Source organism: Equus quagga, chromosome 14, assembly GCF_021613505.1.
Source record: "Equus quagga isolate Etosha38 chromosome 14, UCLA_HA_Equagga_1.0, whole genome shotgun sequence".
Taxonomy (NCBI): Eukaryota; Metazoa; Chordata; class Mammalia; order Perissodactyla; family Equidae; genus Equus; species Equus quagga.
In genome coordinates, this window is record NC_060280.1 from 88,016,078 (window position 1) to 88,028,552 (window position 12,475).

The 12,475-nt window shown below is 63.0% G+C and overlaps 1 protein-coding gene across 6 annotated transcripts in view; it reads left to right on the plus strand.

The window, feature by feature from the left end:
- The first annotated feature begins 2,813 nt into the window (after positions 1–2,813).
- Positions 2,814–12,475, plus strand: part of DOCK6 (dedicator of cytokinesis 6) — a 39,195-nt gene continuing 29,533 nt past the window's right edge. For all 6 annotated transcript variants that reach the window (XM_046685640.1, XM_046685641.1, XM_046685642.1 and 3 more), the window contains exons 1-7: positions 2,814–2,914; positions 7,740–7,824; positions 8,365–8,540; positions 8,781–8,849; positions 9,132–9,261; positions 10,035–10,247; positions 11,584–11,669. In XM_046685640.1, coding sequence (XP_046541596.1) covers positions 2,871–2,914; positions 7,740–7,824; positions 8,365–8,540; positions 8,781–8,849; positions 9,132–9,261; positions 10,035–10,247; positions 11,584–11,669 — 803 coding nt within the window. In that variant the 5' untranslated portion in view covers positions 2,814–2,870. The remainder of the gene's footprint in view (positions 2,915–7,739; positions 7,825–8,364; positions 8,541–8,780; positions 8,850–9,131; positions 9,262–10,034; positions 10,248–11,583; positions 11,670–12,475) is intronic.

Sequence of the window (12,475 nt, forward strand, 5' to 3'; positions counted from 1 at the left end):
CACAGGTCCCCCCATCCCGCTGTGGGCCCCAGGGGACAGCAGGCATCTGCCGTCTCCCCCTTACCCACCCTGGCGCCCTCAGTTTGGGAAGCTGGCTTCTCCCAGCACAGGGGTGGTGGCAACAGTAGGTACCAGGGGACAGAGAAATGTCAGGGTCCCCCGGCCCCTGGACCCCTGGACCGCTCTGCCTCATTCATTCTCTTATCGAGCACCCACTGTATGCACAGCCCTGTGCTGAGCGCTGGGCAGGCGGCAGTGAACAAGGCGGAGAAAATCTTTGTCCTCGTGGAGCTGACACCCGAGTAGGGGAGACGGGCACCACGGAAGCCGGCGGTTATAAGAAAGGGGGTCGGGGCCATGGTGGGGAGACCCAGGGGCTGGGGAGGGGGCGCCCGACCCAGTTTGAACAGGGAGAAAGGAGCTAGGAAGCTTCCAGGAGGCGGGAGATCTGAGGACTGAATACAAGTTCGTTCAGGGAAAGAATGCTGTTCCAGGCAGAGGGCACAGCCTGTGTGAGGGTCTGAGGGCAGCTGCGCCCCCGACATACATGCAGAAAGAGACGACAGCGCGTGATAACACTGCGCTGATTCAGACGGTGTGTTTCTGGAGCAAGCGCTGAGCCGCGGATCCGGAAAGAGCAGAGAGAGGCCGGAAACGGATACTGACAGAGCGCCAACGATGTGCCAGGCGCTGGGGACCTCCTGGAGACGGGCCACCGGCCCCTGGGACACGGCGTGACGGGGGCCGTCAGGGGGACACGCAGGCAGCTGGGATGTCCAGGCTGAGGTTTAAGGGATGAAGGAGGTCCAGCAAAAGGAGGGGGTGGAACAGCATTCCAGGCGCAGGGAACAGCATTGGGCAGCGGCGTGGAGAGAGAAGGTCGTCAGCTCCCTTTCAGCGCTCGCACATTCAACGTGACAGGGAGTCCGTCCGCCCAAGCCCCACTGGCTTCTGGAATCTTCTCAGCCCCGTCTCTGCCCAGCACAGTCGCCTCCCACCTGAACCGCACAGTCCCTCCTCCCGCTTCTCACCCAGCAGGCTGTGCTCCCACAGCAGCTAGAGGAGGCCAAAGTCCCCGCCGGGCCGGGCCTGTCTGAGCAGCTGCCGGGTCACCACGGCCCCACCCGGCTGAGGCCACCCGGCCAGACTGCAGAGGACCAGCCTCGCCCATCAGGTCTGGCGGCCGGGCAGGGCCTTTGCCTGGAGGCATCTTTGAAGTGGCGTCCCCACCAAGACGGGGCTCTGAGTCCCCTGGGTGGGATCCAATCCCACAGGGCCCAGAGCTGGGTGCTCCCCGGGGCCGCGCCCCCTGCTGTGACTGACCTTGAGCCCTCCTGGAGCAGCTGAGGGAGCAGAGACTCAGAGAGGTAGAGAAGTTTACGCTGGGTCACACAGCCTGGCCCGGATGGGGACCCAGCTGGTGTTTAGAGACAACCACTCTGGGGTCTGGTTCCCCAGGTGACAGATCTGACACCGTTTTGCTGGGTGAATGGGGCAAGCCGCTCTGCCTCTCTGGGCCTCAGTTTCCTCATCTGTAAAAGAGGAAGAGGATGGCACCCACGTGTGGGAAGGGGGACAGCGTGTGCAAAGGCCCTGAGGTGGAGCTGTGTTTGGAGGAACACTGAGGAGGCAGGCAGCTGGAGGGGAGTGATGGAGGGAGAGGGGGCAGGAGGGGAGGACAGGGAGGGGACAAGGGCAGAGGAGCCGGGAGACCCGGTTTGATGGGGGCTGGACCAGAAGGAGGCGAGGGGAGGGGAGAAAGCTGTCAGTCTCCAAGTTTCCTGCCCAGCCTGGCTCCCAACAGCCCGAGAAGTGAACAGGGACTTTAGCTTGGGAGGCCGGGGTGAGGGTGACTCGAGTGACAGGCGGGGTCACACCTGGCTGGACCACTCAGGCAGGCGAGCAGGCTGCTGCCACACCTGTGCACGTGGCACAGGCCAGGCCGGGAGCAGCCCCGTGTGCCCTCACTGGCCTGGGACGAAGTGGCAGAGTGGGAGGGTTGCTCCACAATCCAGGCGTCGGTCCTGTGGGTTCAGGGTCTGACACTGCTCCAGGGGGCCGGGGAATGGGAACAGCATGTGCAAAGGCCCTACGGTAGAGCCAAGCCCTAGGATCAGGCAGCTTCAGAGTCTCCCAGGGACATTTTCAGAGCAGGGCTGACAGGGCCATCAGGATGGGTCATCTGCCCGTGTGAGGGCTTGGAGGTGACCAAGAGGTTGGCACATCCAGAGGATGCGTGGGGGCTGGGAGAGGTACAACCGGGCAAAGATGAGACCACACATGACCCAAGACGTCCCCACCTCCTCCTGCCAGGGGAGGTGGCCCAGCCAGTCCAGCCTCCAGGACTGGCTCCCTCAGGTCCCACGACCAGGTCCTCAGTCATACCCCCCGGGGGCCTCAGAGCCCGACCCTTCCTCCTCCCTCCTCCGGGACAGGGGCGCATCCCCTGGAGGCCTCAGGGAACCCGGGGATCACTCAGGCCCAGACGAGCGCGCAGACACCCGTGCCTCAGTTTACCCATCTGGACAGTGAAAGACAAGAGCGCTCCCTGTGGGTGTCAGGGCCGAGCTCAGGAACGCGGGAGGTGCCCGGATGGCGGTGACGACGGGGATCCCCCGGCAGAAGCGGCGCCCGCGGCCCGGGGCCCGCGCCTCTCCTCCCCGGCCTCGCGTGGGACCTCAGTTTCCCCGCCGACCGGCAGGGGCAGCACGGAGCGGCCCGCGCCACCCGGAAGGGCCCCGCCTCCGGCCGCGCCCCGCCCAGCCGGGCAGCCCGAGCCGGGAGGAGGCGGCGGAGGCGAAGGCGGCGGCGGTGGGGACGGGGCGCGGTGACTGCGGTGGCGGCGGTGGCGGCGGGACGCGCGGGGCTCCATGGCGGCCGCCGAGCGCCGCGCCTTCGCGCACAAGATCAACAGGTACGCGGCGCGTCCCCGGCCGCCCCCACGTGTCGCAGCCCCGCCCTGGGGCCGCCCTCCCCTCCCGTCCCCTCCCCTCCGGCCGGGGCGCCCCCGGGCCACCCCCGTGCCCCCCGCGGGGGGTCCCGAGCGCGGGGAGGGCGGCGGGGGGCGCGATGGCGGCGGGGTCCCCTCTGTCCCCCTCGGGGCCGGGGGCGTGGCCGGGGGCCTTCCCGGAGGCGGCGGCGGCTGGAGGGCGGGTGGCGCCCCCGCCATCTGCGCGTCCCCAGAGCGGGGACCGGGGCGTCTGCGCCTCCGGGCGGGCGGGGCCGGGGTGCTCGGCGCGCCGGGAGCCCCCAGCTGTGCGGGCGCGGGGACAGCTGGGGACGCCCCCCCACCGCCCCCCGCCGGCGTCGCGCTGGCCCGGCGACTGCGTGGAGGCGGTGGGGGCGGGGACGGGGCCAGCTGGTGGGCGGCGGGGGAGGGGCGGGCGCCGGGCGCTGCGGGAGACTAGGGGACCCGGCCGCCGAGCCTGCGCCCCGCTGGGTCCGAATCTGCTCGGGGGACCTGCCCTGAGCACCCCCACCCGGCCTGTGGGTCCGGAGCTGGCTTGCTGGACACCCAAGAAAAGGGTTCCCCGCTTGGGGGACAGACAGAGCCGGGGAGACAGGCGGGAAGCTCCATAAAGTGGACGATATGGTGGTGATAGGTTATGGGGACGCACCAGACAGAGACAGGAGAGGGGACACTTTTTGGTGGGGAGGCGGATCAGGGAGGCCTGGGTGAGGAGGTGACATTTTAGCAATATCTGATGGAGGAGGCGAGGGAGCAGTCGGTGCCCACATGTGGGGGAAAAGCAGTTCAGACACAGAGAAGGGCGTGTGCAAAGGCCCTGAGGCAGGAGCAGATCCAGTGTGACCACGGATGGACCCGGGGAGGAGAAGGGGACGCTGGGGCAGATGGTGCAGGGCCTTGCGGGTTGTAGGGTAGACTTTCACTTTGCCCCTGAGTGAGGCGGGAGCCATGAAGAGTTCTGAACGGACGAGGGACGCGACCTGGTGTCTGGGCATAGCAGTGGGCAATTTTACATTCTGTTATCTCTGCGTCTCTGTCTTGGATCTTTGGCATCTCTGAGCCTGTTTCTTGGCCTCTCAGTCCCTCTGTCGTTGGGTCCCGGCTTCCACTCAAATAAGAAAGAGGGGTCCTGGGTCCCACCTTGGGGAGCAGATGCTACAGAGCCCAGGGGGAGAAGAGGAGAGGAAGATCCTGGGGCCCCAGTGAACCACAAGCAAATGGCTCCAGTCTTGCAGCCAGCCTCTGACAAGGTCTCCAGAGGCGTCTGTGTGCTCAGACCTGGGCCAGTCTTCACCTCTGCAAAGTAGCTGGGTCCCTCTCGAGGGTCTGTCATGGGGAGCCCAGGACATGGGCCCCAGATTCCAGAACATTCTGGGAAACCCTGCCTCTTCCTGCTCTCATATTCACAAATGCGTTTTTTAAAAATCTTTTAAAAAAAATCGTGCTGAGTCCCCTCCAGAGAGGAGAGCGCGACGTTTACAGAATAAGGATAAAGCGCCCGGGTCAGGACGGGCTGGCCCCACCCTCCTGGGCTGCCACCGAGCTCTGCCCCTCAGAAGTGGGGCTGTTTGGGCTGTTTCGAATGTTCTATAAACGGAAGCTGGTGGGGTGTCGCACATGGCGGCCCAGCCTCGTGATGTCGGGAGAGGGCTCCTCTGTGGTCAGCTCGTCCTTTTTCATTGCTGTATAATATTCCACCAGCTGTGTGTGTTTCCCCATCTTTTGTCAAGGAACATTTGAGTCCCTTCACTTGGGGGCTGTCGCACTCGGGGCTGCAAGAGACGTTCTGGGCCACGTGTTGCCTCTTGAGCATCTATGCCTCAGAGTGGAATTGCTGGATTGGCATAGCTTCAACTTTTTTGGGGTTTTTTTTTTGGTGAGGAAGATTGGCCCTGAGCTAACATCTGTTGCCAAGCTTCCTTTTTTTGTTTTCTCCCCAAAGCCCCAGTGCATAGCTGTATATCCTAGTTGTAGATCCTTCTAGATCTTCTATGTGGGATGCCACCACAGCATGGCTTGATGAGCAGTATGTAGATCCGCGGCCAGGATCCAAACCGGGAACCCTGGGCCGCCAAAGTGGAGCGCGTGAACTTAACCACGGCACCACCAGCCGGCCCCCGTATCTCTTCAGCTTTGCTTGGTAACTACACAGTTTTCCCAAGGACGAGGGTTCCCGTGGCTCCGTGTCCTCGCCGGCGCTCGTGTTATCTGTCTTTCAAATTTTCTGCCTGTCCCGGAGCGGGAGGCTGGGGGATGAAGAGGAATCTCTTTGGGGTTTTATAGGGATTCATATTCTTCCCTCACTTTTTGCACGAGTGGGAACACACGGTATCTGAGGCTTCTGTCGTTCTTGTTTCCGGCTCTCTCGTCCTCCTCCCCTGCGAGGATAGACCTCTGTTAATCTGGCCAGCCTTGGAGTGAGGGCCACCGTGTCACATGAATTCCCAGTGGTGCCACAGCTTCGTCTTTTCTGTCTAAATTGTCACATGGTGGGGTCGATTTTTCATATCCGGAGGGTTTGTCTCCTCAGGAGCTGAAACCCACCACGTCATGGTAATCCTAAGGTCGCCTCCTAGGAAAACCCACTCGAATCAGCTCAACGTTTTGCCTCTGTGTGGACGCGGATGCGCACTGCGGCGGGGCGTCTGAGAAAGACAGGGGCCTGGGGGATGCCCCCGGGGTGGGTCCCGAGCTTCCGAGAGGGTGGGGCTACCCTCAGTGACAGGGAAGCCGGTGGGAGGGCAGGTGTCCCCTGGGACGGACCCCCTGAGTTGTCAGTACCGAGATGCTCTTGAAGCCCCAAGACCCCTGGACCCGCTGTGGGGGTGAGTGTGGGGCGGGGAAGGTTCTGGAACCCCTGGTCCTGGCCCTGCTCCCCGTCATGGGCGCTGTGACGTGCCCAACGCCGAAGGGCACCGACTTCGACCACCAGCCGCCCAGGGTTCGGTTCTGGGCCCCACTGCGTTCGCTGTGTGACCCTGGGTGCCCCCAGGCCCTCTCTGAGCCTCACTCATCTCTGGTAGAAAAAGCAAGGCCAGAAACCCCAGCTTCCCAGGATCCTCTTGGGGGCAGCGTGGTGACAGCGAGCCTTAATTGAGCACCGACTGTGTGCCGGGTCCTCCCCTCAGAGCAGCCAATGAGGCGGGGGTGCTGCTACCTGCCGGGAAGTCCAGAGAAGGGGTGTCACCCAGCCACACCGTCCTTGTCCCACCCTCTCCAAGGCCAGAGGCCCCGCCCCTCCCCCTGCTCTGACCCCAGCAGCTGCAGAACAGCTGGCCCCAGGGCACAGCCGGGTCCCCTGTACCGGCATCTCAGGAGTCACCCCCTTAGCCCCCCTGCTTCCCGGCTCCCAGAGGAGGCAGCCCCCGCTTTGGGAGCTTGAGGACAAATCTCTAATTTTGAACACCCTTGGAATTTTCTAGAAGCTCCTCCCTCCCCCATCCTCCCCACAGCCTAGAGAAGCGACACTCGGGGGACAGTTGACGAGCAAATAAGTGGAATACAGGGCGAGAGGAGAAGTGAGGCCGGGGTCTCAAACTGGGGGTCCCCGCGTCGCAGGGGCCAGGGGCGCGGTCAAATCCCATGTGTTCCACGTGGCTGTGACCTCGGAGGCTGCCCGGTGTCCCCAGTCCTCCGCCTCCATCTGGTCTCCCCAGACACACTGCACACGCCCATCCCGTGGGTGGCCCGGCGGCCCGTGGGCCACCGGGTTTGCGGGTTTGCGATCCTCAGCATAGCAGGAAAGTGGGGAGGGGGAGGGAGGGAGGCCCAGAAAGGTGTGCCACCAGCCCAGAGCCACACAGCTCAGAGGTCAGGGGCCTCCCACAGCTCACAGTGCATTCAAGTAAGTGGGACCAGATTCACTCATTCCATCAGAAAAATGTTTATCGAGCTCCTGCTGTGTACGGGGGCTGGTGCTGGGGCCTCTGTGGGGACCACATGGTCCTCGCTCCTGCCATCCCGGAGGCCACCAGGAGCAGGGGTCCACGCTCCCAGCACAGGGGCTTTGCGCTTGCTGTTCCCTCTGTTGGGCACACTGTTCCCGCAGATTACAGCATGGTTGTCCCTCCTTCCCAGCTCAGTAGAGGGTCCGAGGGGTCCCTGTCCCCCTGGACCTGCCCCCCCGTTCCTGTGCTGGCCCGCCCCCTGCAGATCTTGCCCCCTCACCCTCCTCCTCACTGCCTTCGAAGGCCAGCGAAGATACGGGCGGCCCGGGAAGGCCACAGCCTGACCTTGGCGACCTGGCGTGCTGGCCTTAGACACGGGCAGCCTCTGACTCCCTGAGAACGCGCACGTGTGGAGCGCCCACTGAATGCCAGGCCGCTGCTCAGCTCCACACAGCAGCCCGGGGTGGGGGTGGGGGGGGTCAGGGCAGCTCCGGGTGGGTAAACTGAGGTTCAGAAGCAGGAGGCACTTGTCCAGGGCTGGCACAGGGACACTTTCCGAATGGGGTGCAGGGAGCAGGGCCCGTGTGTGGGGGACCCCAGGGTGGGCCGAGGTCCCCGAGATGAGGAAGGGAGAGCCGGGCGTGGCCGGGCAGGACTCAGACCCCTGGCGGGGACCAGGGGGGATGAAAACAGGGCGCTCTGTTCCCCCATCGGCGCTTAGAGGGGGTGTTGGGAGGTCCCCAGCTTGGAGGCGCTGGGGGCCTGTGTCTGTCGCAGCCTGAGGTCTGCGGATCCCGAAGCCCCTGTTCCCCTGGCCCGCCGCCCGCGTTTTCCTCCCGCCGCCCGCGTTTTCCTGCCCCGACGCTCCCTTCCTGTCCCCGCAGGACGGTGGCCGCCGAGGTGCGGAAGCAGGTGTCCCGGGAGCGCAGTGGCTCCCCGCACTCCAGCCGGCGCAGCAGCTCCCTGGGGGTAGGTGTTTCGGGGGCGCCCCCCCTACCCCGTCCTGTGGGGAGCGTCCCCACTCCTGTCTCCCTGTGCCCTCCTCTCGGCAGCTGCTTCCTGGGGGGAGGCGGCAGCCCTGTGGGTGGTCTGGGGGGGAGGGGTCCCAGCCCGATGTGGCCACGCCCCCTGCTGCCTGGACCACCCGGCGGGGGATGCGGGGAGGGGAGGCTGGGGGATGGGAGGACTTCCGGCCGGGGGGAGGGGGCGGGGCCGCTGGACACAGGGCCTTCGGGATTGTCGCTGTCAACAGGCCTTTCCTTCCACCCTCAGTCCAGGCCTCTCCCGGCACAGGGTGTGACTTCCTGCCTGGAAAGAGGGGCGGGGACAAGCCGAGGAGGGGGCGGGGCGGCGGCTGTCACCGGCATCCAGGGCCCCTCCGCAGCTCCAGCATCCTCCATGGCTCCCACTGCTCCGGAGGCTGGGACAGCACAGGCCCGCGCGCCCCCCTGCCGCCCCTCCAGGTCCCCAGCCCCCGGGCAGGGGTCACAGCCGCTTTGCCCCGCCCAGGTCCCCCTGACTGAAGTCGTGGAGCCCCTGGACTTCGAGGACGTGCTCCTCAGCCGGCCGCCCGATGCCGAGCCCGGGCCCCTCCGCGAGCTGGTGGAGTTTCCAGCCGATGACCTGGAGCTGCTGCTGCGGCCCCGCGAGTGCCGGACCACCGAGCCCGGGATCCCCGAGGAGGGGTGCGTCCGAGCCCCGCCCCGCCCTCCGCTCTGTCCCCGATCCCCCGGCGACACCCCCCTCCCCATCACGCTGCCAGCAGTCCCCACATTCAGCGCCTCGCTCGGCTGTGTGACCTCGGACAAGGCGCCCTCCGTCTCTGAGGCTCCATCTCTGCATCTCTGAATGAGACAGAAGGGCGGGCCCCTGGAAAGGTTAACACGGGGCCCTGCCTTAGTTTACCCCGATTTCATTTGGCGCAGGAAGCTGGATGCCCAGGTGAGGGCGGCGGTGGAGATGTACACGGAAGACTGGATTATTGCCCACAGGAGGTGGGTCTGGCTCGGAACGGTGTGGGGGACAGGGGACAGGACAGGGGACAGGAGGTGGCCTCTGAACCCAGGAGAGCCAAGTCGGGGGGGGGGGGGTCGGCGTCCGGTCCTTCTGCTTATCTGCCCACCGGCCCTGCACGGGCAGGCGGAGTTCTGCCGTGACGCGCAGGCAGGAAGGATGGGCTGTCAGGCACCCCGCGGGGCTTGTGGGGGTGTCAGGCCACCTCGGGGGTCCCCGGGGAGCCCTCGTCCCCGCTCCCATCCCGCCCCGCCGCCTCCTAGGTACCAGCACCTGAGCGCGGCCTACAGCCCCATCACCACCGAGACACAGCGAGAGCGGCAGAGAGGCCTCAGCCGCCAGGTCTTTGAGCAGGACGCCTCCGGGGATGAGAAGGCCAGCCCGGAGGACGCGGTGAGGGACCCGGGCGGGGTCCCCCAGCCCCAGGGTCGCAGGGGTCGCAGGTGTCGCGGCTCCACGTCTCAGTCTCAGGTGGCGAGGAAGGACCCAAACAGCCTTGAACCGAAAAGGCAGTGAAAAGTTAAGGGCCTTCACTGGCCTGCTGGGTCTGGAGCCTGTATTTTGTCAGGTGACACTTATTGAGCGCCTACTACATACCAAAAATAATCATCCGCAGAATTATTGTTTCCACTGTGACTATTTTGAGATGTAGGGGGGGAAACTGAGGCCCTTCGAGTGGGGCTCTGAGACCCAAGGCCACAGGGCTGAGCCGGGATTTGAACCACAGCCGGCCCGCTCTGACCCTAGCCCAGTCTCGGCGGTCAGAGAGGGCCCCGGGCCAGCTACAGCGCGGAGGGAAGAACTCTCCCGCCCCTAGCAACAGTGAGCAAAGCCACAAGGAAGGCTCTCATTGGCTCAGCCCAGGCGAGTCCTGATTTAGAGCCAATCCCTGGGGCCGCGGATGCTGTGTTCTGATTGGCCAGATGAGGGTCACGTGAAAACCAGAACTGGAGGCTGACCTCCCCCAACGATGATGGAGGGGGGCACCCCAGACAGAAGTTTCTAGAAAGAGGGCCAGCAAAGCCCCCCAGGTGACCCTTGTCGTGGTGACCCCAGACCCCGACCCTCAGATTCCCATCTGTAGAATGGGCCTGAGCACAGTCTCCCCCAAGGGGGATGAAGATGCATCCAGCCGGCACTCAGTACTTGCTCATCCTCGCTGGCAGGATGACCCCCGGCACTGCTCGGGGTCCCCGGATGACACCCCGCGGAGCAGCGGCGCCTCTGGCATCTTCGACCTGAGGAACCTGGCGGCCGACTCTCTGCTGCCCTCGCTGCTGGAGCGCGCGGCCCCGGAGGACGTGGACCGGCGCAACGAGGCCCTGCGGAGGCAGAACCGCCCGCGCGCCCTGCTCGCCCTCTACCCGGCACCTGATGAGGTGGGTGCCCCCCGCGCAGGCTGGGAGGCCAGCACCCATTCAGCTGCCTCCTATCCCTGTATGTTATCCCACCAGCACTTATTGGGCGCCTACTGTATACTCTGCATTTTTATTCCCTGGCTTTTTATTGGATGCCTACTATAGACTCTTCTATTTATCCAACCAGCATTCCTTGGGCACTTACTGTCTATTTTTATATTTCTTCAACCAATACTTTTTGCACACCTACTGTATAGACATCTCTTTAATCAAATAGAGTTTAATCAACCAATATTGACTAAGCAGCTACTACATATGCGTGTATTTATCCATCAACATGTATTGGGCACTTAGTGTATACCCTGTATTTTTATTCAATGGCTTTTATTGGATACCTACTATATACTCCTATATTTATGTAAGCAGCGTTTATTAGGCACCTACTGTATACCCTGTATTTTTATCCAATGGCTTTTATTTATTTTATACATACCCCTATATTTATCCACCCAGCATTTTTTTGGCACCTACTATATGCTCCTATATTTATTTAATTAATATTAATTGTGTGCCTAGTGTATAGTCCTCTGTTCAAACAGCGTTTCAGCAACTGGTATTTATTCAGCACCTACCATAGTGCCTATATTTATGCAGGCAACTTTTCTTGGGGGGCGCCTAATGTATTCACCTATGTTTTCATTCAGCCATTTATTGAGTGCTGACTGTGTACTCCTATTTTTATTTAATCAGTACTTGTTGGGTGCCTCATATATATGCCTACATATGTCCAATCAGCATTAACTGAATGCTTTCTGTATACATCTATGTTGGTCCAACCAACTTTTAGTAGGTACCTACTGTGTACCTCTCTATTCAGCTGATGTGTTTGGGTGCCTGCCGCATGGCAGGCTCCAGGGACACAGCTGTGAACAAGACAGAGCCAGTCCCTGCCTTCTGAGGTCATAGTCTGGTGGGGCAGAGACCCTCTACTGGGGAATGACAACCCGGACAGAGCAGTGCAGAGGTTGTCCCTCCCACGGCCCTCTGTGTCCAGCCGCAGGGCCCATTGCGACAGGGCATTGTGAGCACCCAGGCGAGGTGCTGCCCAGGCCTTGGGGGTCGGGGAGGGCTGCCTGGAGGAAGTGCCAGCTAAGCCGCCACCTGAATGCGAGCAGCCATCAGCCAGAAAAGGCGGAGGGGCGAAGGGCGTTCCGGGCAGGGGGAACAGCATGTGCAAAGGCTCAGAGGCAAGGGGCTGCAAGCAGTTTAGTCAGGCCAGGGGAGAGCAGGTCTCAGGCCGCGCCTCCCAAGCCCTTCTTGGAGGACGTGTCCCAGCCGTCCCCTTGGCTCTTGGCAGGACGAGGCCGTGGAACGCTGCAGCCACCCAGAGCCGCCCCAAGAGCACTTCGGACAGAGGATCCTGGTCAAGTGTCTGTCGCTTAAGTGAGTGTCTGACCCGCCGTCCCTCAGACGTGCGAGGGGCCACGTGGGGTACGGTGTGGCGCACACTTGGCGTTCACGCAAGCCATGCAGTCACTGTGTGCGGCCAAGACCCACGAGGCCACCTGCAGGCTCTTAGGCCTGAAAATAAGACTCCCTTTTCATTATTCAAAGCCACCAATCCTTAAGTGCCAGCTGTGTACCAGCTCTGCTCTCAGCCCCGCGTGAACATTACTGCTCTGCTTCACCACAACCTTGTGAAGTGGGCGCAGCTGGGGAAACTGAGGCACAGAGCAGCGACGTCACAGTTCCCGAGATCACACGACTTGTGAGCCCAGAGTCTGGTACTCGCTCTGATGTGTGGACCCGGGCTGGAGGGGGCGCTGGGACCCTGGGCCTGGCTTCCAGCCGCCTAAGGCCCCTCCACACGGGCCTCCGGGGAGCAGCCCACAGTGCGTGGGAATGGAGCCGACAGGATGTGGCCTTGGCCCCCAGCCCGGCCTGCCCCTCCCCACCCTGGTTCCTGCCTGGACTGGGCTGGGAAAGGGAGGCCCCAGTCTGGCTCAAGCACACGGGTTGGGAACCAGCTCATCCAGTCACTCAACAAACACTCATTGAGCGCCTGCTGTGTACAGGACATAGAACCGTGGGATGACCACCCAGGGCCCTCTAGGTGGACAACACAACACACACAAAGGCCGGGAGACATGTGGAGAGGGGAAAATGAGGCCAAGAGGTGGGTGGGGCAGGCCATGCAGGATTTTGTTCTCAGGGCAATGGTGAGCCTTAAATTTTATGTTTTAAGATGC